The following is a 24,489-nucleotide window of genomic DNA, read 5'->3' as shown; positions in this document are numbered from 1 at the left end:
ACAAGGCCCAGCCAGCCCCTCTGCCTCACCTGAGACTAATTCTGCCAAACCATCCATGTTCTAGGGCTTCCCAGTGTGGGGAAAGCTGGACTGCAGTGGAGACCCGCGCTCTAGCGCCTGGCCTTGCCTGGCCCCTGCATCCCTCCTGCCGCTTCTCCGGAGGAGAAGCCCACAGCCATTCTCCCAGGAATGGCTCAGGCTCTGCCCCTAGGGAATCCGATCCATGGCAGTTACTTTCACACTCTTCCCAAATTTCCTCGCTATTCCCAGAACAGGACTACCCACAATCGCCAGTGATTTCTCACACAGCAATTCTAAAACCGGCACCCCCGTATCTAAGATCAGACAAACTGGGTTTTAGAGTATGTGGGTGATAAAGGACAGCAGTGACTTGCACTTGTTTTGGGGTCTGAATCTCTGTGAGTCGTGGCTCAGAAGATATTCAGCACCCAGGATGGTGTGGTGTTGCAGAAACAGACAACGGGTTTAAACCCTAACACCAGGATTTGCCAGTTGCAAACTTGGGCAAGAAACATACTTCTGCTCCCTTACTATAAAACAAATTGTTAACAGCTCCCAAGACACTTGAGTTTTTATGAGAATTAAATGAGATACTATATATCCCACTCAGGGCCGTACCATACCTTTCTTAATAGGCACAATTACGGAACTTACCTCACAGGGTTTTTGAGACGATTATCAGGTAGAGTTCTCAGCAGCGTGGCTGGCACACGGTATGGACTCAGTGAATGTTAGCGGCCATTACAGTGTTCATCCCTTTCCCACCATGGGCCACGGGGGGACAGTGGGGTGGGGGGCTAACTTTATTTAGAAGCTCCCTCCAAGAGTTCACTGCACTTCACCATCCAGTGATCATGATAATTAATTTAGTGTGTAGTTCTTATCTCCAAGAACTAGATTTTATAAGTAAGCTCACACATACTGAAATTCTGTGACTTTTCTTTTTGGTAGAAAACAAACTACAGCGAGAATTCAAGAATTTAGTCTTCCTTCGAGTCTTGCTTAAACTTGTCTCTCCAGCCCCTGACCAGCCCTAACCTGCTGACGAGGCTTACACACAGAAGTGTCAGGATTCACAACGAAGCAAAGAGTCACCGGGAAAAGTGTTCCAATCGCAAGCCACACGTTTATATCTGTGTGACCCTTGGCCAAAAACAATGTTTCTCTGACAGCTTTAGATAGTATTTTTACTATGAATATGAAATAATGTATAATTAGCCGAAGAGAAGAGGTAAGAAAAAACACGCATCCTTTTGTTATCAGTTAACATATGTTAGCTTTGAGGAACTAAATCCCATTTGATCCAAAGTAAGAAAGAGAAAAGAAAAAGAAAAGAGTGAAACGAAGCTCTGCTAGTGCGGCACCAGGGCTGGGCTGGCACCTGACCAGGAAAGGTACGAACAGGTCAAAAGCACCTCCCACTATGTGGCCAGGAAGTGGTTTGTGTAGAAAAGGGCTAGGATTTATTTGGCGACTTCTCAGTCATTCAGCTGTGGCCAACTGAAATCCTGTGAGCTGTGCCCCAGGCAGCCCAGCGTGGAAGCCTGAGGGGCTGAGACATCCCGCCCCCCCCTTCCTGTCCTCCCCTGGGAGGGGCTGAGGAGGCCACGCAGAAAGACAAGCAGACCAACACAGGTTCTGAGAGACCTGGGCCCTAAGAAAACAAGATGTTACAAAGACCGTATTTTTTCTATTTTTATAACATTTTATATAACTCATAAAACAGTGCTTGTATAAAAATTCACACAAAGTTTGCTAGAGAGCATACAATTTCCAAAAATGTCCTGGGTTTTTGTTACATTCAGTTTTCTAAGGATGCACTCAAATCAATGGTAAGATGCAGACATTATGTGGTATTTCATTATCTTTGGTAAAACTATTCTCGTCATTTTGTCTCCTCACAGTATTAACTCTGATATCCACTTTGTGCAGGGTCTGCTTTCACTAGGATGTCAGAAAAACATTAAGGCTGGATCTACACGAGGCAAGTATTTCCAAATGGTGTTAACAGCCCCTTGGCCCCCACCTCCACTTCATACTCCTATCCACACAGCCAGGCAGGGTGAGAGATCTCAGCGACCGCCCATCAGGGGTCTCAAGACCCCACTGCAGTCGGACAAGAAGCACACATTTCGGGGGAAGGTGGAAACCGAGGCCATCTCTATAGGAACCCAAGTGGCCGTGCTGCGGTGTGGTCAGGCCAGCGACTCTGACCACTGGACAGCGAATCCTTTCACCACTAAGTAGATCCCGTTGGTTGGTTGATGATTGCTGCTGATGCGGTAAACCCCTCCACCCAAACTTACAAAGAAAGGAAGATTTGGGGCCAGCGCTGAAGGGGGAGGGGCACACTATCGCCCATGACACTAGACACAACTTTATTCCCTGTCAGACATTTGTTGTCATGTAGACACAGCCAAAGTGAACTGAAGCAGGATTAGAACACTTAGTACATTCATGACTACCCTCATACATTCTTTTAAAACTTACTAACAGAGGAAACGAGGGACTCTACCACCTACTGTGACTTGCTACTCTCCTTAACATCAGGACGCGTCTGTGCTAATGCTTTAGTCCTCCAGATACAAGGGGAAAAAATTACCCAAAAACAAACAGGTGAAAACCGAAGAATTTGGAGGGGGCCGGGGAAGGGGTTTACCAACACATTTTATGGAAAATATTAAATTTTGAAAAAAAGTAAGTATTTTGTACTTCTATTGCTTCATGTAAAAAACTGCCCTGGGGCCCACCTGTATGGCGGGAGAACTGAGGACGCCATACAGACAGACGCAGGACCTGCACGTGTTTCCTGATGAGACAGTCCGGGGGGACAGGAAACAACTCCCAGAGCGTGTCCACCTCTCTTCCCAAAAAGGGACTCTAAGACTTGGGGCTGGGGCGGGGGCGGGATGGGGGGAAGGCCCTACACAGGAAAAGTATTAAGGAAACCGCCAAAATGCAGTTTCCAAACACCGAACATGCTCCAGGTTGTGAAGAAACACTTTTCATTCCTAGAACTTGCTGATTTCTCTAACGTGGGGAGACAGGACGTTTTATGATTAAGAAATGATTGTGCTTCCGAAGTTGCAGCGTCACAGTCCACCCTCTAGAAAGCAGGGCAATTTTCGCATGGCTTGGAATCCTCTCGGACACATCCTGGAGACCAGAACAAATTCCATGGCACTCTCCGACCGACAGGGCTGGCGGGCCGGAGTGCCGCTGCCATCTTTGGGTAGGGCGTGTGCGCGGGCACGTGCACGCACGCGCGTGTGTGTGTGTTGGAGAGACTAAGGCATAGAGAAAGGCCCAAGTGAGGGGGGAAAAAAGTGGGTTTCCTGGCTGCTGTAGTCCCTTCTTTCCAGGCACAAAGAGGCTGAGCTCATTGTTCATGTAGGTCCCCTTCATCCCACTTCAGTTTTTTAGTAAGAAGAAATGTGTGTGCACGTGTGGGTGGGTGTGGGTGTATGTGAGAGAGAGTCATTAAGTCCCTGTGCATTTCTAAATTTCAATAATTTAGGTCTGCAGCTTCAACAGAAATAATCTGTAAATGACATTTAACAGCACATTTACTAAAGTTAGATTAGCAATTTTACATTGCTCAAAATCCTGTCATTAAAAAAAAAAAAAAAAAAAGCCCTCTGGGTGCAGGCAGAATTCTGTCGTATGGCCACGGGAACTGAAGTCCTTATCAGTTGCATAAAGAAAATTCACAGATTGTTTCTATTATTTCTGCATTTTAAGGTAGCAAACATTAAGCCACTAGGTTATTAATTCTGCAACATTCCACAAGGGTTTTAGGACCACCCTGTGTGATTCAGTTCATTTTCCAAGTTTCGGGTATGGTCTACTCAGTTTGGGTTACACTGTTTCCTTTCCCTCTTAGGGTTTTGGACCCCAAAGTCAGGTAAGTAAAAGTATTGTTTTGCAGGACTTTATCTGCTGGGGGATTTCCTGATTGGATGTCCTGGAGAGTATGCCATTGGCCTGGAGCAGTTGACCTTCCCAACCAGTAAGGAAAGAAGAGATGTCTTACTCCGAGGCCAAGGGACTGGCCAGACGTAGGGCAGCAGAGCTTCTAGGGGGTCTGAGGGGACAGCTGAGTGGACTCTGGGAAGGGACGGGGGAACCCCATTTGAATGACCTGTGACCTTCCAAAGCCAGGTATCCCCAAGAGGGCCCGAGGCCTGGGCTTGCCCTGAGGAACAAGGATGTGCTACTGACGGGAGGGGCTAACACTGAGGTGTGGTGAAGCCACCAGACAGCTCCCAGAACCCGGGTGTTGCACAAATACACACACGGAAAGTAAACAGCTTTGGTGAGCCCAGAGGGGCCCATCCTTAAACCAGAAGCCAAATAGTCACACACACAGTTTTCCAAGGAAATGTGTCTGCCCCTCCAAATAGCATCCTTGTGTAGAGAGGGAAGGGGGCAATGGAAGGACGCAGCTCAAAATGACATTGTGTACGTGTTTCCACGTCTATCTACATTCATATCATCATCATCATCATCATCATCCAGTGTTCTCGTCTACAGAGTGAGCACAGCATTCTACCGACATGGCAACAACTACGAACAGGCCAGGTCGCGTGAGCAGGCCCCTTCCCCAGCACCACAGCGGAAGGAGGATGCAACCACGGTGGGAAAGGAGGTCACACTACTCCGTCCCCTCTACTGCCCTCCAAGGGGCATCTTGACTCTTCCAAAGTCAGATGTAAAAGACAAGGTCAGTAAAATTGGTCTCTATGCCACCTGAAGCTATTATTAGCCATCATGCAGGAACATGGCATTTCTAAAAATTTCATAAATCTGAAACCATCTTAAAAAAAAAAAAATCCCAGCAACTGAAGTCATCTTACAGTACTTCATCACAAATATTTAAAAGATAGTTTTTCTAAGTAAAATGGCCCCCAAAGAGCCCAATGATTTTTTTTAAAAAAAGGGTTTCTTTTTAATTAAAAAAAAATGGATAAAAATGGAAAATGGAAAATGTGGGCAGAGTAACCAGACAGTCGCTGAATATGCATCTGAAATTGCAGGGCGTGGGGGACACAGCCAAGGAGAGAATGCCCTACTGCTGAGGCCTCTCTGCTCTCACGGCTCAGCTCTGCCGGACTCCGGCTGCACCCCTGGGACACAGGACGAAAGTCGAGAGTAGGTAGGAGAGACCAAAGGCAAGGCTGCTTTCTCTGTGGTTGGGTGGTGGTGACGTGTGCAAATGTAGTAAGCCACTCCCCACCGACCTAAGGTGCGTGTCTGTGGATACCGTGGCGGGCTCCGAGAGAACGCTCAGTCCCTGGGCGCCGTCACTTCTCCACCTTCTTGGCTTTCTTGAGGATGTCGCATTTTTTCCTGTTGGGGCGGCGGCAGCGCTCGTCGATGCTCGGGATGCACTCGTAGTGCCACACCTCCTCCATCTTCTCCACCGGGTACACGGCTTCCACGTAGTGCCGGATGAGCCGCAGCCGCGTGGGGTCCAGCTGCTTCTTGTTGCACGCGCCGGAGTGGTTGTACTGCAGCCGCAGGTTCTCGGCCGTGAAGAGTTCTGGGAAGAGCCTGACCAGCAGCCGGGCGGCGAAGTTGCCCACCGACAGGCTCTGCTGTACGATCTCGCGCACCTCCTTGTCCGACAGCAGGTAGGGCGAAGGCACCGGGAAGTCGGGCGACGGAACCACCAGCTCGTCCAGGGGGATCTTGCAGAAGTCCTTGCTGCTTCTTTCAGGGGGCAGCGGGGGCCCCTCGAACTCCTCTCGGAACCTCTCAGGGTTGATTGCATAGCTTGTCAGGTCCCTGCACTCGGGGCCCGGCACGTGGACCTTGCGCTGCTGCTGGTAGGAGCGCCGCTGCTCCGTGTCCCGGCGCCGGCAGCGCTCGTCCAGCTTGCCCACGAACTCCAGCGTCCACACGCGGTCGTTCTTGGCGCGGGGGTAGAGCAGCTGTACGTAGTGGCGGATGAGCTTGATGCGGGCCGGGTCCAGCTGCTTCTTGCCCAGGGAGCCGCTGCAGTTGTACTGCTTGCGCAGGTTCTCGTGCGTGAAGAGCTCGGGGAAGAGGTGCACCAGCAGGCGCGAGGCGAAGTTGCCGATGGACAGGCTGCTCTCGTAGATGCTGCGCAGCTGCTCCTTGCTGAGCAGGCAGTCGGCGCCCGGCACCTCGAAGTCGGGCTGCGGGATCTCCAGCTTGTCGAAGTCGATGGGCACCAGCCAGATTTTCTTGGACCGCCGGCCCGGCCGCTCGCCCTCGAAGCTGTCTTCCACCTTGACCACGGAGATGTCGTCGGGCAGGCTGGAGGAGTCGTAGCAGTCGTCGCGCGCCGCCTCGCCCTCGCTGCCCCCGTCCAGCGCCAGGCCCTCGAGCTCGTCGTTGAGGCGCTGGGCGCACTGCTGCAGCCAGGCCTCCTCCTCCTGCATGTCGGGGAAGTAGATCTCCGTGTAGTTGCGGATGATCTGCAGCCGCTGCGGGTCCAGCTCCTGCTTGCCGCCGTCCCCGTAGCAGCTGTACTGCTCGCCCAGCTTCCGGTGGTCGAAGAGCTCGGGGAAGAGCCGGTGGAGAAGGAAGACGGCGAACTCGCCCGGGGACGACGCCTCGTCCAGGAACTCGGTGAGGTCCTGCGTGTCCACCACGTGGTCCGAGGCGATGGTGCTGCTCCGGTCCAGGGACAGGGCCTCCTCCTGGTCCTTGTTGTCCAGGAAGTGGCCGGCGTCTACCTGCTCGGCCTCAAAGAAGCCGGCGACCTGGCCGCCGGGCTGGCTGTCCTCCATCTCCCGCTGCGCCCAGAAGCGGCTGAAGAAGTCGTTCAGCTGGGGCAGACACTCGGCCTGCCACACGGCCGTGTCCTTCACCGAGGGGTAGTAGACCTCCACGTAGTTGCGGATGAGCTGCAGGTGCAGCGACTCCAGCTTCCGCTTGGCCGCGAAGCCGCACGCGCTGCAGCCGCGAGAGAAGTCCACGTCGCTGAACAGCTCGGGGAAGAGCTGCACCAGCAGGCGGCAGGCCAGGTCGCCGCCCGACAGGCTCTGGTCCACGATCTGCTTGAGCTCAGCGGCCGTGAGCTGGTACTCGGGGGGCGGCTGGAACTTGGCCACCATCTCGGCGGGGCTCACCTGCTTCTTGATGCGGCTCACCTCCAGGGAGAGCAGGTCCACCTTGCTGTGCAGCTGCGACATGTTGGAAGAGAGCGTGTTGAGCATGTAGAACATCTTCTGGATCAGAAAGTAGATGTTGGGGTCCCCGTCGGTGGTCGCGGCGGCGCTGCCGCAGTCCCGCTTCTGTGGCTCGTTCAGGAGCCGCAGCGGTGAGGGGCTGTTGCTGGAGTTGGCCTTGTCGAAGAGCTCGTAGGTGCTGAGCACGTCACCGGCGGGAGGGTTCTTCTTCTCCATGATCTTGTGCGAGATGCCGTACAGAGGCTTCTTGTAGGACGGCGTGCTCACGTCGTTGCAGGGCTCCTCCTCGCCGGGCCACGTGGAGCCCAAGTTCTTGCCCCTGCCAGCCTGCTCCCCGTTGCCCTGGCAGGGCGAGCTGTTCTCCCGGTTCCGCATGCCTGCTAGGAGCGCCTGGAAAACAAACAGAGTGTGAGGCTCTTCTGATGTACTACCCTGCACCTGGGTCTGAGTCACAGTGGTGCCAAGGTCCATTGCGGAAGTGTGTGCGGAACGGCTTCCCTCACCCCGGATTCACTGTGCCGGGCCAGGAACGCACAGCTGACACAAACCTACATCCCCGCGCCAGAACAGCTCCCTCTTCCCACTTCCTGCAGGACACCGCTGCCGCACCCCTGCACACGGGGCCTGCTGGGCCACAGCCCTGCCAGGGACGGGAGAGAGGCCACAAGGGCGGGAGAAGCCCCCGCAGTGGCCCTGCCGCAGGCCCGGCACCTCACGGAGCTGGGCCTCTGGCTGCTCTCCGATGGGGATCGCGAGGCCTGCCCACAGCAGCTCCGGAAGACAGCAGCGTGTCTGCCCATCTGCAGTCTTGGGGAGACCAGGCAGCTCCCGAGGGGCACAGCGGTGAGTGCAGCACGGGGTCTGCGGCACCTCCACCACTGCCTGCAGTGACCTCGTATCTCCACTGCAAAAGGGCTGGCACAGAACGTCCCAGAGCCTGTGCAGCTGTGGGCTGCATGAGCTCATGGGGTCCCCAGGTTTCTAAGTCGCGGTCTCCTGCTGGCCCAGCAGCCATTCTCAAAGAGCTGCGGGAGACAATTAAACCCCCGTGTCTTAAGGCAGCCACTGCATGTAACGTATTTGTGCATCTCCTATGCGTCTACCAGGGTACTTGCCATGTACTCTCCAGCCTTGCTCCACAGACGACAGTGAGGGAATTAAACTCTACCAAACTGATTTCAGAGACTATCTCCTCTGCTCACCCAAGGATGGCACGCACGCTCGGCAAGTCCACTCTGCCGGACTCCTAGGGCAAGCTCAAGATCCCCTTTGAAGACCCCAGAGCTTGAGTCCCAGCTCCACCACCAGATAGCAATCAAACCTGGCCACCTGAGAACCCAGAGTTCTTGCTGCTTTCACCAGTGGTTTCCCTGCTGCCAGGCCCTGAACATTTTAAGAGGCTTACTTATGTATATATGGACAAGTGATTTTCAACACAGGCTCAAAGGCAATTCAATGGAGAAAACATCATCCTTTCAATAAGTGATGCTGAACAACTGGATATACACATGCAAAACCAAACAACAGAAACTTCCATCCCGTGTGTACCATATACAGAAATGAACTCAAGCTGGACTGTGGACGTAAATACAATACCTAACTTTATATTCTAACACTTCTAGAAGAAAACATAAGAGAAATCCCTTATGACCTTGGTTTAGGCAAATATTTCTTAGATATGACACCACAAGCATAATCCATAAGAGAACAAAATGTGAGGGGTGCCTGGGTGGCTCAGTCAGTTAATCGTCTGCCTTTGGCTCAGGTCATGATCTCAGGATTCTGGGATCGAGTCCCACGCATCAGGCTCCCTGCTCAGTGGGGAGTCTGCTTCTCCCTCTCCCTCTGCTTGTGCTCTCTCTGTCAAAATCTTAAAAAAAAAAAGAGAGAGAAATTGATAAACTGGACTTCAAAATTAAAAAATCTTCAGCTCCTCAAAAGACAGTATTAAAAAAATGAAAAACAAGCTCACGCTGGAAGAAAATCCCGGCAAATCTTATCTGATAAGAGTTTAAACCAGAATAAAGAACTCTCAAACTCAATGACCTACAACCCAATTAATGACTTTTAATAGCCACTTCGAAGAACACATAGAAGTAGCAAACAAGCATATAAAAAGATGCTTATTGGTGCTGGGTGGCTCAGTCGGTTAAGCATCTGCCTTCGGCTCAGGTCACGATCCCAGGGTCCTCGGATGAGCCCCACATTGGGCTCCCTGCTCAGCGGGGAACCTGCTTCTCCCTCTCCCTCTGCTGCTGCTCCCCTGCTCATTCTCTCTAAATAAATAAATAAATAAATTTATTTATATGTATATATTTTATATATATGTATGTTATATATATATTAAATATATATATGCTTATTTGTAACCTGCAAATTAAAGCCCACTGGGAGATACCTCACCATCCCTACCAGAATGGGTACAAACAAAAAGACAATACCCAGTGTTGGAGACGTGAAGGCATCGAAACTCTCACACGCTGCTGATGGGGATATAAAATAATGTAACCACTTTGGAAAATGGCTGGTAGTTTCTTAAAAAGTTAAATATACAGGGACCATATGATCCCGGTATTCCAGTCCTAGATATTTATTTACCAAGCAAACTGAAAGCACACGATCATACAAAGACTTATACACAAATACTCACGGTAGCCCCATCTGTAAACAGCCAAAGCTGGAAACAACCCAAATTTATCAGCAAGTATACACACACTGTCTTATATGCATATAACGGAATACTACTCAGCAATGGAACTGAAACACAGTACTCACGATGAGTCTAAAAATAATTATGCTAAAAGAAGCCAGACCAACAAGAGGCCATACTGTATGATTCCTTTCATATAAAATTCTCGAAAATACAAACTTATTGATAGTGAAGTGACCTGGGGGTGGAGGAAGGACACGAAGGGCACGTGGTAACTTTATGGTAGTTGGTGATTCGTGTTTATTATCTTGATCGTGGTGATGGCCTCACTGACCTACACGTATGGCAGAACTCACCAAATGGTACCGTTTAAATATCGTACCATCCATTGTCTTTCAGTCCCAGCTCAATAAAGCTGGTTTTGACAAGTGTTAAACTGGACCCAAGAACTTACTGGAATATTGTTGAGGGTTTAGTCAAGCAGAAGAGCTAGCTGGTGAGTACTGGTGGGTGTCAGGGGGACGGACACACAGGGCTGAAGCACAAAGTATTTGCTTTTACTGACAGGTGTGTGCCCCAGGCAACTGCAGAACTGGTAAGAACAATGTGCATCCTTTGGAAGCTTCTACACCCACGGGAAAATATGGTCGGTGTAAGGCGGCCAAGGCCAGTGCTTCTGAAACTCTAATACACATATGAATCACCTGGGATCTTGTTAGAATGCAGATTCTAGTCCCTGGGCCTGCATTTCTTTTCTTTGTTTTTTTAAGTTTATGTATTTATTTATTTTAGTAATCTCAACAACCAATGTGGGGCTCGAACTCACGACCCTGAGATCAAGAGTTGCAGGCTCTTCTGACTGAGCCAGCCAGGAGCCCCTGCCTTTCTAACAAGCTCTCAGGTGCTGTGGGTCCTCTCTGAGGGGCCTCAGCCTGAAAGACAGAGTCTGCTCTCAGTTTGTCTCATCCAGGCAGATTCAATGTCACCTATAAGTCTTCAGACAACTAATGCCAGCACAAAACAGTGTATGACGTGTTTTTCTCTTGTAGCCTAAAAAGGGTAGGGAGAAAAGACAAGCTCAAGAGGCTAGGTTTATAATGGCAGGTGAGTAATATGTAGGTCTAGGTGAAAACAGAGCACAAGGCCACATAAACACGTAAGACTTTGATCTTCCTCAACCACCCACGTTATATTTCATTTTATATTTTAAATTAATGAATTACTTCCTGGACCGTCTTTTAGATAAAGGAATAATCTGACTCACATAGAGAGGTTAATTTTTCTCCTGCCTCTCTGTTGATAACAACCATGCAGAAGAAAAGGTACTGTAAGAACCTGAAGATAGAGGAATTCTTAGAAGTGTTGTAATTATCCCATGGAGCTGGCCAATACTTTCCTCAGGGTTTGTTTGCATAAGCTGATGAAGGTCCAGAGGTACCCGGCCCTCCTACGCATCCCACACTTATCAAGGACAGAGCACCAGGGGCCTGCTGGCGTGGGACAAGCCGAGCACGAATGGCCTGCCACCTGACCCTCCCCTTCCCGGGTCTCCTCACCCAGCTGCCCGCATCCTCATCACACTGTATGACTGCTACCATGATGGCACCAGGTCATTCCTGAGTCTACCCCCGCCCAGCACCTTGCACAGTGCCCGGGACACAGAACTGCCCAATGAATGTGTGTCAACCAGATGCATGGATGGTTAAGCAGGCCAAGGCGTTCTGCCATTCTCAAATCTATGCTTAAGAAAAAGGAGCTGCTCGGATAGGCCACCAGCTTTATGAATAACATGTCTGTAGAGAGGTATAAAGGGATGGGTAAGATCTCAGCTCAGGCTGTCTTCTGTGACCTTGGCCAAATCAAATGATTTTTCATGCCTCAGCTTCTAGAAACTCAGGGATAAATAATGGTAGGTCTCACAGGGTAGTTATGAAGACTTAATGAGATAATGTGCAGAAAGCACTGAGCCCTTTCTGAATCACAGTAAGTGCTTAATAAATATTCACTGTTAGAATATAATTATTATTAAGCAATGCTATTCCCAAGCCAGAGCAGAGGTAATGGGGGGGGGGGCTTTTATGAAACTAGTTGTAAAGATTCCTCTCAGCCACTAAACAAAATGAGGACTTCCCTGAAACACATCAGGGTAAGTCACTCATAGAAGCCACTTCTTACAGGTCTGTTTGCCCAAAAGGCTGGGGGCAGGGGAGGGGTACTGGACCACGGAGCTGAAGGGGGGGGTTTAAGCTCTTTACAGTTCTTTTGTTCTGCTATCTGGAAGAAAGCAGAGGATTATGAAGGGAGGGAGGCAGCAACGAGAACGGGCGTGCACACACACACACACACACACACACACACACACACGTGAAACTTGGGAGAAAGGATGGGATAGAGATGAAAATCTTTACCACAACATGGTATGTTTGGAACTATGGATCGTGACCCATCAGTAAACGATGAAGTTGATTTGGTGGGTCATAACCAGTATAAGAGGAAAGAAGCAAGGGAAGGAAAAAGAATAGAAAATATCAGGGTGCACTGCATATGGTAAGTAAATTTGGGGAAGTTTTATTTTGTTTCTCTGTGTCTGCATACTAATCCATATATTTGAGCTGTATTTCTCTACCAGGTGAATTTAAAACTATGGGTCACTGTTGAAAAGCACTGCCTTAAGCTTGCCTGAGTGGCTCAGGTGGTTAAGCGTCTGCCTTTGGCTCAGGTCATAATCCCAGGGTCCTGGGATTGAACCCCGTATTGGGCTCCCTACTCAGTGGGGAGTCTGCTTCTCCCTCTCCCTCTGCCCCTCCCCCAACTCATGCTTGCTCTCTCTCAGTCAAATAAATAAATAAAATCTTTAAAAAAAGAAAAAAAGAAAAGCACTGCCCTAATAAATTTGAAGTGCCTTACTTGCTAATTCCTGTAGGCTGTAAATTCAATTTTAGCAACTCATTCACCATTAAGTTCAATTACACCAAAATAATTTTGCAAGTCCTGTGGATCATGAGATTACCATGAGGTTTTACGAATATAGAGGAATCTGAATTTCAAATGGCAATCATTAAAATAATCATAAATACATTAGGAGTCATTTTAGAACAAGGGTCTTTGCTTTACAAGTGATCTCACTAATACATCATAAAATAAGGTTCTGTACGGAGGTCACCAGAAACTCACAGGCAATGCAGCAGAAGTACCGGGTTCTCGAGAGAGGTCTGCCCTAATTAATACCCTGCATATACAGAGTAAGTCCAGGGAACATTTTCTGGGTGAATTGTCTGAATACCAGTAACAAAGAAAAGTCACTGCACTCCCCCACATTCCTACAGCAGGCAGAAGGCCAAGGTATATCAGAACTGGAAATCCCCTCTATAACTCTCACTGTTCGGGATCATTAATAAAAATATTTCCGTTTCTACTAAGCATGTTAGAAACACTGCCATCAAATAGAAACATTTTTGGCGAACTTGCTGGAATAAAAAATTAAGTTAGAGTCCCAGTAGAGGGCAACATTCCTCACTCCCAGAGACCTTAGATACACAATTCAACACAAAACACAACACGAGCCACCAAAGAGAAGGTTCTTAGATATCCCCACACTGGTGTCCTGTCAACTCAGTGTTCCAATTAATTCCACAAATGCTGCCAAGGCGACAACATTGGCTGCTGCTGATAAATCTCTGCTCAGCTGTCTAGGAGCATCAAGAAATCTTTAAATCTGTGCTACTTGGCACAGGGTGGCTGGTTGACACCATTCCCAATTCTCCGAGGCTCATCTTCCAGCCATATGGGAACTCTGCTGCAGAGCTCAGGCTCGGCAGCGCCAGCCTCTCTCCTGCATCCGGTCGGGGCATCGCGTTCCCCTGCTAGCACCCTCAGGCTCAAGAGGGAATGCCCACATCTCTCGCTGGGGAATATGAACACAAAGAGGTCGATGTTGGGCTGCAAGTGAGGGTGGGGAGATCGCACATGTCCGTGCCCAGCTCCACCCCAGGGACTGGGTCACCATGGAGATGCTTCAAGCATCCAGCATCTTCCTCGCCACTCCAAATCCAAGCAGTCCCTGAATGCAGTTCGACAAATGATGACTGGCTAAATGGTGCCCAGAGACGCAGCAAACTGGAACACCAAGAAGGCAGCAGCCTGCCAGAGAGTAGACGGGGGAGAATTAATGTGGCATCAGGGGCAGACCCTGCGAGTGGGCTCCGAGAGGGCTGGCGTGCCTCTGCCCCCTGCTCCCATGTCACTCAGCAAGGTGGAGGCGGTGCTTACCTTTTTCATTCTCAAAAGAATGTCTCTCTCCATCATCACTCTCATCAAGTGACCAGCTACAGCTAGCAGCAAGGTCTGGAAGAGCGCTCCAGCACACAGCCCGCGAATAGGACCAAATGCCTGGCATTGGGCAGGCTCTGTGCAGGGCTCTGGGGACACAGGGAGCAAGCTGGACGGTCTCTGACCTCATGGCTTTTCCCCTCTGCGTCATCCTCACACTGTTAACGGATGAAGAAATTGCTGGGAGGCCTGAAGAAGTAAGAATCTGGGAGATAAAGCAGTTACAGTGGAGAAGAGATGCCGGAAGAGATGGCGACCTGTCAGGTCAGGACATCTTCGAAGACTGCCCTCCACATCGCACAAACACCCCCGCGCCCTCCGGGCCACCAGCACGGTGCTGAACCACGTGGTCTCAAACCAAGCAGGCTGGGGGGCACCAGCTGCTCCGAGCCGCGTCACAGTGGGAGCGGCACAGCCCCTGTCTGCTGTGGCTGTGGCAGGAACCACTGGGAGTCTCCAGCGGGTGCCACCGCCACCGGTGCTGATGCGGCATTCGGTGTGTTTGCACTGAATGAGATGATGTTCCCATTCTCCAATTGGAAAAACAAAACACAGTGACACTTCAGAATTAAAAACAAACAAAGAACCGAAAAACCCCAGGAGAACAAAGCTAACTCCTGCCTGGCATACAGCTCTTGCATATCGCCCCCACCTCCGCAAACAAAAAGATGATTACCAATAAAAGCGTTGGCTACTCCTCTCCCACATCTGCTGCGTTTGGCTATGAAGCCTTTTCCAGGGGAGGTGCCAAGGAAGGCTTTATCCAGCCTTTTGTTAGGGTTTGGGGGAGGTTTTGCGCGTCTCCGAAGGACTGTACTACATGTCACTATGAACACGTCGCAGCACTGACAGGAGCTGGAACGGGACGTACCTTTGACACCAGGACTAGCACTCGAATCCTGCCCCCAGCCTTCACCCTCCTCCCCGAGCCTTGGGCTTGGGGGAGAAGATGCAAGGTGGTCTATGTTCTGACTTGGAAGGTGTTCAGAATCAACGGCGCTCAGCCTGGGGTGTCCTAAAGGGTGTCCGATGGTCTCCCTTGGCAATTTCATGCCATTTTTGCTCTGATGAACGTGGAGGGAGGCAGATGAATGCTGACCTTGAGGGGTGGGAACTGGAGATGGGGGCTGTGAGGCAGGTCTGAGGGCTGACATGGGGCAGGCCCTGTGCTGGGCTCCCTCACACACAAGAAACCAACGAGATGAGCAGAATTCTCTCTCATCACCACGGAGGAACTTGAGAGTCTGGGAGGTCACGTAATTGGCCAAAGGCCCCACGGTGAACTCTCCCCATCTGACTTCCAGGTTAACTATTTACTATTCCTCCGGGCTGGAGCAGAGAAGGTGGGGCTCACTTCCCCAGATGCAGGGAGTGAGTGATCCCAGTCACTCCTGAAACTCTGCGCCAGGAACAAGGCTGCCCACTGGCATCCTGGCACTTTAACTTCTAGGCCGGAATTGACTCATCGATGTGGTAGAGCTACTAATTCTCTCATCACTGGTTTGTCGTTTGGATTAAATAAGGAATGGTGCCATTTGTCAAGGAGGCACTCAGTCACTGTTCGTGAACTTCCTTTCCACTTCTTTGGACGATCGCTTGTTTCAGCCTCCTGGCTCCTCTTGTCTCACTCTGGTAAAAAAAACCTGCATGTTTCCCTCCACCACCACCCCTGCCGCCTTATCTGTAAGAAGGATCGGAGAAAATTCAGGGGGAGAAGGATAAAGGACTAGTAAATTAGGACTAGTGCCATTTTGAAAAATCAACATATACTATAATTTCATAAAACTGATGGGTTGTTCTAAAATCCCCAGGGTTCTGAGGCTATTGATTTATTGACACATCAACTTACACAGAGTTTTAAAAGGAAATACTGCCTTGAATTCACATGACACCTTTCCACAAGGAGCTCGAGAATTTCAAAAGGTTCATACTTACATATATTCTTTTTACAGAACAGGAAGGGGTGCCTGGATATCAACCTCATTTTACATACAGTAAGGAGAATAAACAAAACTAGGAAAACACTCAAAACAAAATCCAGGACTTAACCTGTCTTTTCCAATCTAAAATCTAACAGGTTAGAACTGCCTGCTGTCTCCAATCTATTGAAAAGTAAACATATCTGCCCAATTAGAATATGTCAACTGGACAAGTGATATTAGAAATATTCAAATACATTTTGGATCCCTTTTCTCCAAACGTGTCAGAATTCCAGGATGGTGCCTGAGGTCCCAGCTGAAGCTTGCTGCCTCACCAAACTGGGAAGCATCCAGAACCTTCACATCGTTCATGTGATGCCCAGGGAAATCCCTCCACTGTGAACCCCAGTGGAGTTCAGCCCAGTGCCATGTTTTTTTCTAACTTGCTTCACATACTGAAGGATTCAACTAAAATACAAATCGTAAGAACCTTCTCCTTCCCTCTCTGCCCCCAGGAATGCGAAGACACTCCCTTCTCTGTGATGCCCTTCCAACGAAATTGTATGGGATGAAAGGATAAAGTGACTCCGTTTGCGCAAGGAGACAATGCGACCAGCTCAGACTGTCCACAAAGGCCACAACCCGGGCTCTACATGGTCAGAGTTCCTTCCTGGTGTGCTTGTTGTTCCTTACTGTGGTGAACTTTTACAAAAATGGCCACAACAGCTGCCCCATCCCTGTGTGAAAGTCTCTGCAACGTGAGTTTGTCACTCCTACCGTCAGGGCTGGAGTCCGTTCAGGCCCTTGCGTCCAGGCCGGCCCGTGTGATGTGCTTTGACCAGGGGGATACCAGCTAAAGGGGTGATGCAAGCAGAGGTGTGAAAAGCATCTGTGCTCCCGAGCTCGGCCTCTCTTGCTCTTAGAAGTCTTCTGTGCTACGTGAACAAGCCTGGACTAGCCTCTCAGAGCTGAGAATGTGCAGAAAGGGAAGCTGCAGCCGGCATGGCCAGCCCAGCCCAGCCCAGCCGACGCCCCACAAAGGGGAGGCCATTCCACCTAGCCCCAGTCCTGTCAGGCCAAATCAGGAACTGCCAGCTGACCCACGAACTGCAAACAAATACAACGGTGGCCACTGTAAGCTGCTAAGATCCGCCGTGGTTTGTCCCACAGCAAAAGTGAACCAATGCACTCGACTCTGTGTTCCATTTCTGGAAGTCTGGCTTCACATGCAAACTTGAAGGAGTCGAGAGAATAGAATTGACTCAAGGCAGAAATGTAATGTGAGACACAGAAGAAAACGTCTTCAGGAGTTCCTTTAGGAACCTAACAGTGCTTCCCAAACTTCTCGACACTTGTGGGATAACCGCTGGGCATCTAACCCACAGAAACGCTCACAGAGGGCACCAGGTTTCCCCGTATGGATGGATGGTCCCTGCGGCACTAACTGTGATGACGTGGAAGTGGAAAACATCTATCTAGTGAGCATTAGGGGAAAGGATAACAAATTATGGTGTGAAATAAAACCTAAAAAAAAAAAGGTGCTATCTTTTTCAAACAAGCTATTTGACTAACCATCTAAGATTTGTATTCTTGTATTCTTGTATTCTTGTATTCTCCCAGCGTGCATCTCACCCAGCAGCGAGGAGTCTGAGATTCCGTCTGCAATCGTTACTCACTGCACGGGAGCCTGCTCTCCGCACATGACACCTGCCCCAGAGTCACAGGCATGCGAGTGGCCAGTGTGGGCAGCCAGAGCCAAGGGCGGGATATCCGCAATGAACCCTTTATTTAAAATGCTCACATGGGGCGCCTGGGTGACTCAGTTGTTAAGCGTCTGCCTTTGGCCCAGGGTGTGATCCCAGGGTCCTGGAATCGAGCCCCGCATCAGGCTCCCTGCTCAGCAGGAAGCCTGCTTCTTCCTCTCCCACTCCCCCTGCTTGTGTTCCCTCTCTCGCTGGCTGGCTGTCTCTCTGTCAAATAAATAAATAAAATCTTTAAAAATAAAAATAAAATAAAATAAAAATGCTCATGTAGTTATGAAAAATGTCAACTTTTTTCCTACGTGGGCATTATTGGTTTTTTAGAATGTATTGCTGGATTTTACTCATGACAGTCAACAAGTGGAAACAACCCAAATGCCTGTCTACTGATGAATGGATAAACAAAATGTGGTATATTTACAACAGAGGATTATTTGGCCATAAAAAGGGAGTGAAGAACTCATTCATGCTACAGCATGGATGAACCTTGAGAACATTCTGCTAAGTGAAAGAAGCCAGACATAAAAGGCCACATAGTCTATGATTCCATTTATATGAAATGTCCAGAACAGATACATCCAGAGGGAATGTAGATTAGTGCTTCCCAGGCGCTAAAGGAGTGACTGCTAATGGGTACAAAGGTTCTTTGTGGGGTGATGAAAATATTCTAAAACTTATGATAGGAATAGTTGTACAACTCTGTGAATATACACAAAAATACCCACTGAATTGTACAATTTAAATTGGTGAATTGCATCGTATGTGAATTTTATCTCAATAATTCAATAATGGGGGGGCACGTGGGCAGCATAGTCAGTTAAATGTCCAACTCTTGGTTTTGGCTCTCACTGTGATCTTAGGGGTGGTGAGACTGAGCCCCACACTGGGCTCTGGAGTCTGCCTGGGACTCTGTCTCCCTCTGCCCCTTCCCCTCCCTCACTCGTTCTCAAATAAATAAAAAAAACTTAAAAAAAAAAAAAAAGGCTGGGGGGGGAAACAAGTAAATGAAGGTATCACTCACTGATCCATGATGTGGAATGCAGGTTGCTGGTCATTATAATATAACGTAAACATGTATGTTTAAACCCCGGTGAAAATCTTAATCTCATTATTTTGCTAATTATAGCAAAGGATAGTTTTACTTATTGAAGACTCTAAATCTCTAAAACCATATATTTCCAATTCATTTGGATTTTCCCTAGCATCTAATAGTTTTAATTCTTTAAAACAAGCCAGTAACACCCCAAAGAGTCCCAGGCTGATGCTTCACAGTGTTCTGGCTGGTGGTAACGAGCTCTGAAAATGTGGGCTCTTTTGGACAGACATGCAGAAGCAGAATTCCTATCTGGGTCCCCCAAAGAGCCTGTGTGTCTGTCTGTCAACGTTGGAGAGCTTGGGAAAATGCCGTTCTAAGAGTTAAGGTGTAGTCTGCCGGCCCGTGGGCGGCTCAGAGGTGAAGCTTCCCAGGCCAGACCCCTGACGTCCTAAAGCTGCCACTCTCTCCTTGGTCTTAACTGTTCTGTGTACGTATCTTATCTCCCACCTGGACTAGTCTGCTAGAGAGGGCCACCATGTCCAGTTCCGTTGTCTCTCTTAGAATTTAGCCAAGTTCAGCGACGCCTGGGTGGTGCAGTCAGTTAAGCATCCAGCTCCTGGTTTCAGTTCAGGCTGTGATCTCAGGGTCATGAGATCAGGCCCTGCGTCAGGCTCTGAGCTCAGCGTGGAGTCCGCCTGGGAGTCTCTCTCCTTCTCTCTCTCTCTCCCTCTCCCCTTCCCACTCATGCTTACTCTCTCTCAAATAAATAAATCTTAAAAAAAAAAAAAGAAGAACTTAGTCAAGTTCAATCTAACCAGCAGGTGATGAAAAAAATAAAGCAAATTCATAAAATTCGTAGGTTAGGGGGTAACAGGTATGTTACAAAAGAATTCTCTTTATAAAAAGATTCACTGAACAAGTTCTCCTAATATAAAAGATGGCTTGATTTAGGAAAAGACCTCCCAACCCTCCACTCTTCCAGGAATCTGTGTACACTGTGTACCATACGAAAGCAGTAGGCTTTTCTTAACAGTCTTTGCTATAAAGTGGAGCAAAGCAAAACAAAGAACTCAAAAGCGGTTGCATTTGTGAAGCCTCCCCTAGCCCATAATGAATCCAGACATATATAAGAATTCTACTTAGAGAAGACACCTTCTAGAAATGTAAGCCAGAGATGGGACAGCTGAAATGAAAGCCTTCTCATGCCCAAGGTTCAGCAGTTGCCTGGATGCCCACAAGTAGAGAGACAGAGCTTCTAATCAGAGGGTCAGAGCCCAAGCAAACAGCGGAAGGGGCTGGGCCCTCACCTCGGGAATCAGCCGCCGCCTCTTCACGCTGGGGACAGAGTCAGGCTGGCCATCGCCGCCCAGCTGCTTTCGCTTGCTGGAATCCTGGAGGGCAGTGAAGACGCTGTCCAGAGGGTGCTTCTCGGAAGACCTGGAACTCACTGAGCAGTCCAGGGCAGCATCTTCGGCCTCTGTCTCCACTTTCACAGTGTTATTTTTTAGAACTGTGGCAGAGAAGAAATAGGGCTCAGCGGGAAAGACCACTGGGCTGCTCGGAGGTTAGCAGGGTTCCCTGGGCGACCGGGTGTGTGTGGGCTGCCCTTTGACACTATCACTCAGATAATAAAGTGTAGTCACAATAAAACTGTGCTTTCCAACCTAGCGATTTTTATCTTACCACGTTAGTGCTACACAATAAAACCGCATTCTAAGAACTTTTTGTTCAAACTGGTTTTAAAGTCCTTTTTGGGGAGAAAGACGGGAGCTGGAGAGAAAGAAACAAATACTACACTTTAAATACTTTTTAAAAAGTTAACTCTGGAAAGATACATAAGACACTTCTGGCAGGTGTATGAGTAGAGGGGGATGGGAACCAGGTGTGGGAGGAGAATTTCCATCGATTTTCCATTATGTAACTTTTTATATTTTTGAACCATGTAGTGTATGACCTGATAAAAATACTAAATTAAAAATACTTTTTAAAAAGAAGCTTTTTTTTTTACCTTCTTCTACATCTTCACTGAATTCAGTTGAGTTCATCTTCTATTCCACTAAATGAAAAGACAAAGACAAAGTCTTGATTTATTGCTTGATTTCTTTCTTAATTTTCCATACCCATGAGCAATGCCCTTACCCTCCCAACCCTGGCTCTGAGTGATGGAAGCTTAAGCTGATACTGTCCCTAACGTCATGGAAAACTGCATCCTCTGTGTTCGTCCGCAGGTGCTCAGAAGCAGCCGTGCCTTCCGCATACCCTCTGGGAGCATTTCTCCAAAACTCCACGTGGGCAGAATGTGTCTTAGAGCACCGACTGAGTCACTTTCAGATGGAGGGGGACCGCTATTTGAGAAAATCAAGTTTTACTAAAGACCCAAGTTCAGATGATCTCCTGTTAGTCCCTGCTTTCTAAATTCCAGCCACAGAATGTAAAGGCTGACTGAGGATGTAGGCCATGGCTCCTCCGGACAAAAGCGGATCATACGACTCCAGGCGCGTCCAGAAAGCCCCATGCTGTCCCTAATGGCAGCCATTAGTCCCACGGCTACCAAGGACTGGAAATGTGGCTAGTCCAAATGAAGATGTGCTGTAAGTGTAAGTACACACCAGATTTCAAAGACGGAGCAGAGCAAAAAAAAAAAAAAAAAAAAGTAAAATATCTAATCATTTTTATGTTGGTTACATGTTGACATGATAATGTCAGATTCATGGGGCTAAATAAAACTTCATTAAAATTAATTTTAATTTTATTTTAATGAAGCTACTAGAAAATTTAAAATTACATAAGTGGCTTGCATTCTATTTTTATTGGATGGTGCCGGTCTAGCCCTTCCCTCCAAAGCAACAAGATGAGGCAGTGTGGGTTTAAAGCTCTTGAGCTCCAAGAATCTGGTCCAAACCCTTCTTTTTACTACTGAGGGAACGAGGCCAGAGTGGGAGAGTGGAGAGCCACAAGAGAGCAAGGGACCCAGTCTGGGCTGCAGGGTCTCGTGCAGAGCTAGCTCCCGACTCCCACCGCACCAGCCAGAATGGAACGGGCGCCATGCTTAAAAGTAGCATTAAATCTTCGAGATTCCCCAAATTACGTAACAGCGTTCATAAACAGTATAAGGTGTAAATAAGGCAGTAACACTGGAAAAGAATACACTGACAGCCTGTACTGTTGCTACGGAGTTGTGGTTCCCACAACTGATTAAGCTGCCTACAAATACTGAGTTCCCATTTTGGTTAAGCATCTGAGGAGAGCAGGACTGAGAAGGATGTTTTAAGAAATTTCTAGAAGGAAGAGCGATGCTATCTACAAAGTCCAGTAAACTATTCACCAAATAGCCACAGAATGGTGTGTGGTCCTCCGTCTTAGACGCATGAATTTCAGGGGGGAGGGGGCGCGCAAGAAAGAGGGAGTGAGTCCAGGTAATCTTGCACACAGTACCAACTTCAAAATTCACTAGGGACAGCAACACGTACATAGTGCTTACGATGTGATGTGCTATCCTCGGAGTGTCACAGTAACTTTATGACAGGCACAGTTCTTTCCACCTCTATACTACTAATTTTCAGAGAAATGAATAAGAAAATTTAAGATTTATTTGAAATTGCAATTACGATAAAAATAATTCTTATTTACCAAACTATCTGCTATCTGAAAAACATAACATACAAGATGGTATTGAGGGAAGATAAGTCAAATTCAAGGGTCCAAGAGCTGGAGCTATTTTACCAACGGCGAATTTTAGCAAATACAATTTCCGTTGTATTCCAAGGAAAGAAACCCACTTTTGCATCCCGAGGGGGCTGGGGGTAGCGATGGGGGAGCACAGGCAGGTAGGCAAACGGTAGCAGTCTGCACACAGCAAGGCAGCCGATGCCAGGGAGAAGTCCAAGACCAGGCAGGGGGCTTCTTAAGGAAAGGCACTGCAGGCCTCGCCTGACTGCCAGCTGCCCTGGGAAACCCTGCCACCCGGTCACAGACGCCACTCCCTGAAATCAAGAGCAGAGGTGAGAAGCCCAGAACAGATGGGCAGGACCGAGTGAGGCTTGTCAGAGAGGGTACAGCGTACAAAACAAAGGACTCTCTGGGCAGAAGTGGTGGGAAAGGGAGGAGAAGGTGGATGGCTTATTTTGGAAAGAAAGGGTCAAGGTGAAAGAAAAACCACAAAGACTCAGCTAAGTAGAGAGCATTAAAAAGACAAGCAAATCCTGGAAGAAAGCAGGTGTCGATGAATAAACACAGCAGACAGAACCACAGTGCAGAGCAGGCCGGCATGGTTATCTACTCTTTTATCTGCCCAACTGTATTTTCCCAGCGAGCAGCACGGAGTGGAGGGGGTGGCGCTCAGGCCGGCTGGGGCTGGGGCTGACCCGTGAACCCGCTGCGCAGTGCTGGGCGTACACTCAGCCCCACAGGGGCTCGGGAGGCAGGAAGGCTATTTTCCAAACCACACCATGTGACCCTAGAGCAGGCCACACAAGCACCTGGATTCTGATCGTCCCACCTCAGAAAATGGTGAAGGAAGAGCACACAGCTGAGCCTCCTGTGGGTGGGCAGAAAGCCAGAGGGGGAGCGGGGAAGGCTCCCAGTGGCCCGCTTCCCAGGCATTCAAGACACCCAGGGGGCATCTGCTTTGGAACCAGTGTCACCTTAGACCAGTGACAGATGCCCGATTAGCACAGAAGTGACCCAGACCACAGCACAGGGTCACCAAGCTGCTAAGTGGCAGAACTAGGATTTAGAACAAGTCTGTGTATCTCCCGCCAGTGACCCGGAGTAGAAATCACAGAATCCTCATTCTTTTATAAGGTTCTCCTGATGAACACAGGGGCCAGTTTCCAACCTTGGATCCCTCTGTCCAACAGCAGCCGCAACATCCAAATCTCCCTTCGTCTGCATGCAGCCGCCTGGAAAATCAGTCTATTCCACGCTTGGAAGTAGACTCCGCCCCACGGTACAGGAGGGATTCTACAGGAGGGATGTGTGGGTCACCTCCCAGCATCCCTGCGCTGACACAGTGACCGCACGGTGGTAGAAGGGAGAGGGGCATCACACTGCTACCTCCACTTACTGGTCATCTGCCCAGATGACAGTCACAAGGCTGCTCATGCTGGGTGGACACCGCACGCCGGATGCCGAGCATGCCGCAGAAATCCCGTGTCTTACGTAACTGCAGGTTATGTAGCCCCGCCCACGGGGCTTGCTAGGATTACAAGCTCCTCTGCCCGCAGGACGTTCTCTCCTTTTCAAAATCCTCTTACTTCTCTCACCACGTCTCGAAAATTGTGAGACAGTCTAACTATGCATCCACGTGTCCCGTGTCCCTGAGAATCAGCTTTCTCCCCAAGAGGTGGCTGTTCCATGTCCCTCAGAAACCCCTGGACAAGCCCAAAGGAATGTTTAAACAAATGAAGGGGACAAGCGTCAACGAGACCCATGCAGCCGGCTGCTGCCTCTAGCGAAAATACCACAGGCTCTAAGGCATCCATGACCTCTTGGAGACCAATTTCCAGTGGTTAATTTAATAACTGAAAATGCTCGTTGTTTTTTTTTTTTTTTTTTTTTTACCCAAACAGCCTAGGAAGCCTCAGGCTAAGTGACTGTCATTGGTACAGAAAGG

At 48.9% G+C, this 24,489-nt stretch overlaps 1 protein-coding gene across 1 annotated transcript; it reads right to left on the bottom strand.

Moving 5' to 3' along the window:
* Window positions 1-4,021: 4,021 nt before the first annotated feature.
* On the bottom strand, window positions 4,022-20,994 carry BEND3 (BEN domain containing 3). Its single transcript, XM_026511705.4, has 3 exons — window positions 20,884-20,994; window positions 20,183-20,385; window positions 4,022-7,571 (listed from the first exon to the last, which is right to left on the bottom strand). The coding sequence occupies exons 1-3, from the start codon at window positions 20,918-20,920 to the stop codon at window positions 5,325-5,327; spliced, it is 2,487 nt and encodes an 828-aa protein (XP_026367490.1). The 5' UTR covers window positions 20,921-20,994; the 3' UTR covers window positions 4,022-5,324.
* Between the last annotated feature and the right edge of the window lie 3,495 nt (window positions 20,995-24,489).

This window comes from Ursus arctos, unplaced genomic scaffold (genome assembly GCF_023065955.2).
Source record: "Ursus arctos isolate Adak ecotype North America unplaced genomic scaffold, UrsArc2.0 scaffold_13, whole genome shotgun sequence".
NCBI lineage: Eukaryota > Metazoa > Chordata > Mammalia > Carnivora > Ursidae > Ursus > Ursus arctos.
This window is presented reverse-complemented; position numbering and strand designations above follow the sequence as displayed.

Bases quoted from the DNA above. Each gene is read 5' to 3' on its own strand.
- BEND3 (XM_026511705.4), bottom strand. From the start codon at position 20,920: ATGAACTCAACTGAATTCAGTGAAGATGTAGAAGAAG. The intron at 20,386-20,883 runs GTAAAAAAAAAA...TCTCTGCCACAG, and splicing joins CAGTGAAGATGTAGAAGAAG to TTCTAAAAAATAACACTGTG. The intron at 7,572-20,182 runs GTGAGGGCCCAG...TTTGTTTTCCAG, and splicing joins GGCGGCGGCTGATTCCCGAG to GCGCTCCTAGCAGGCATGCG.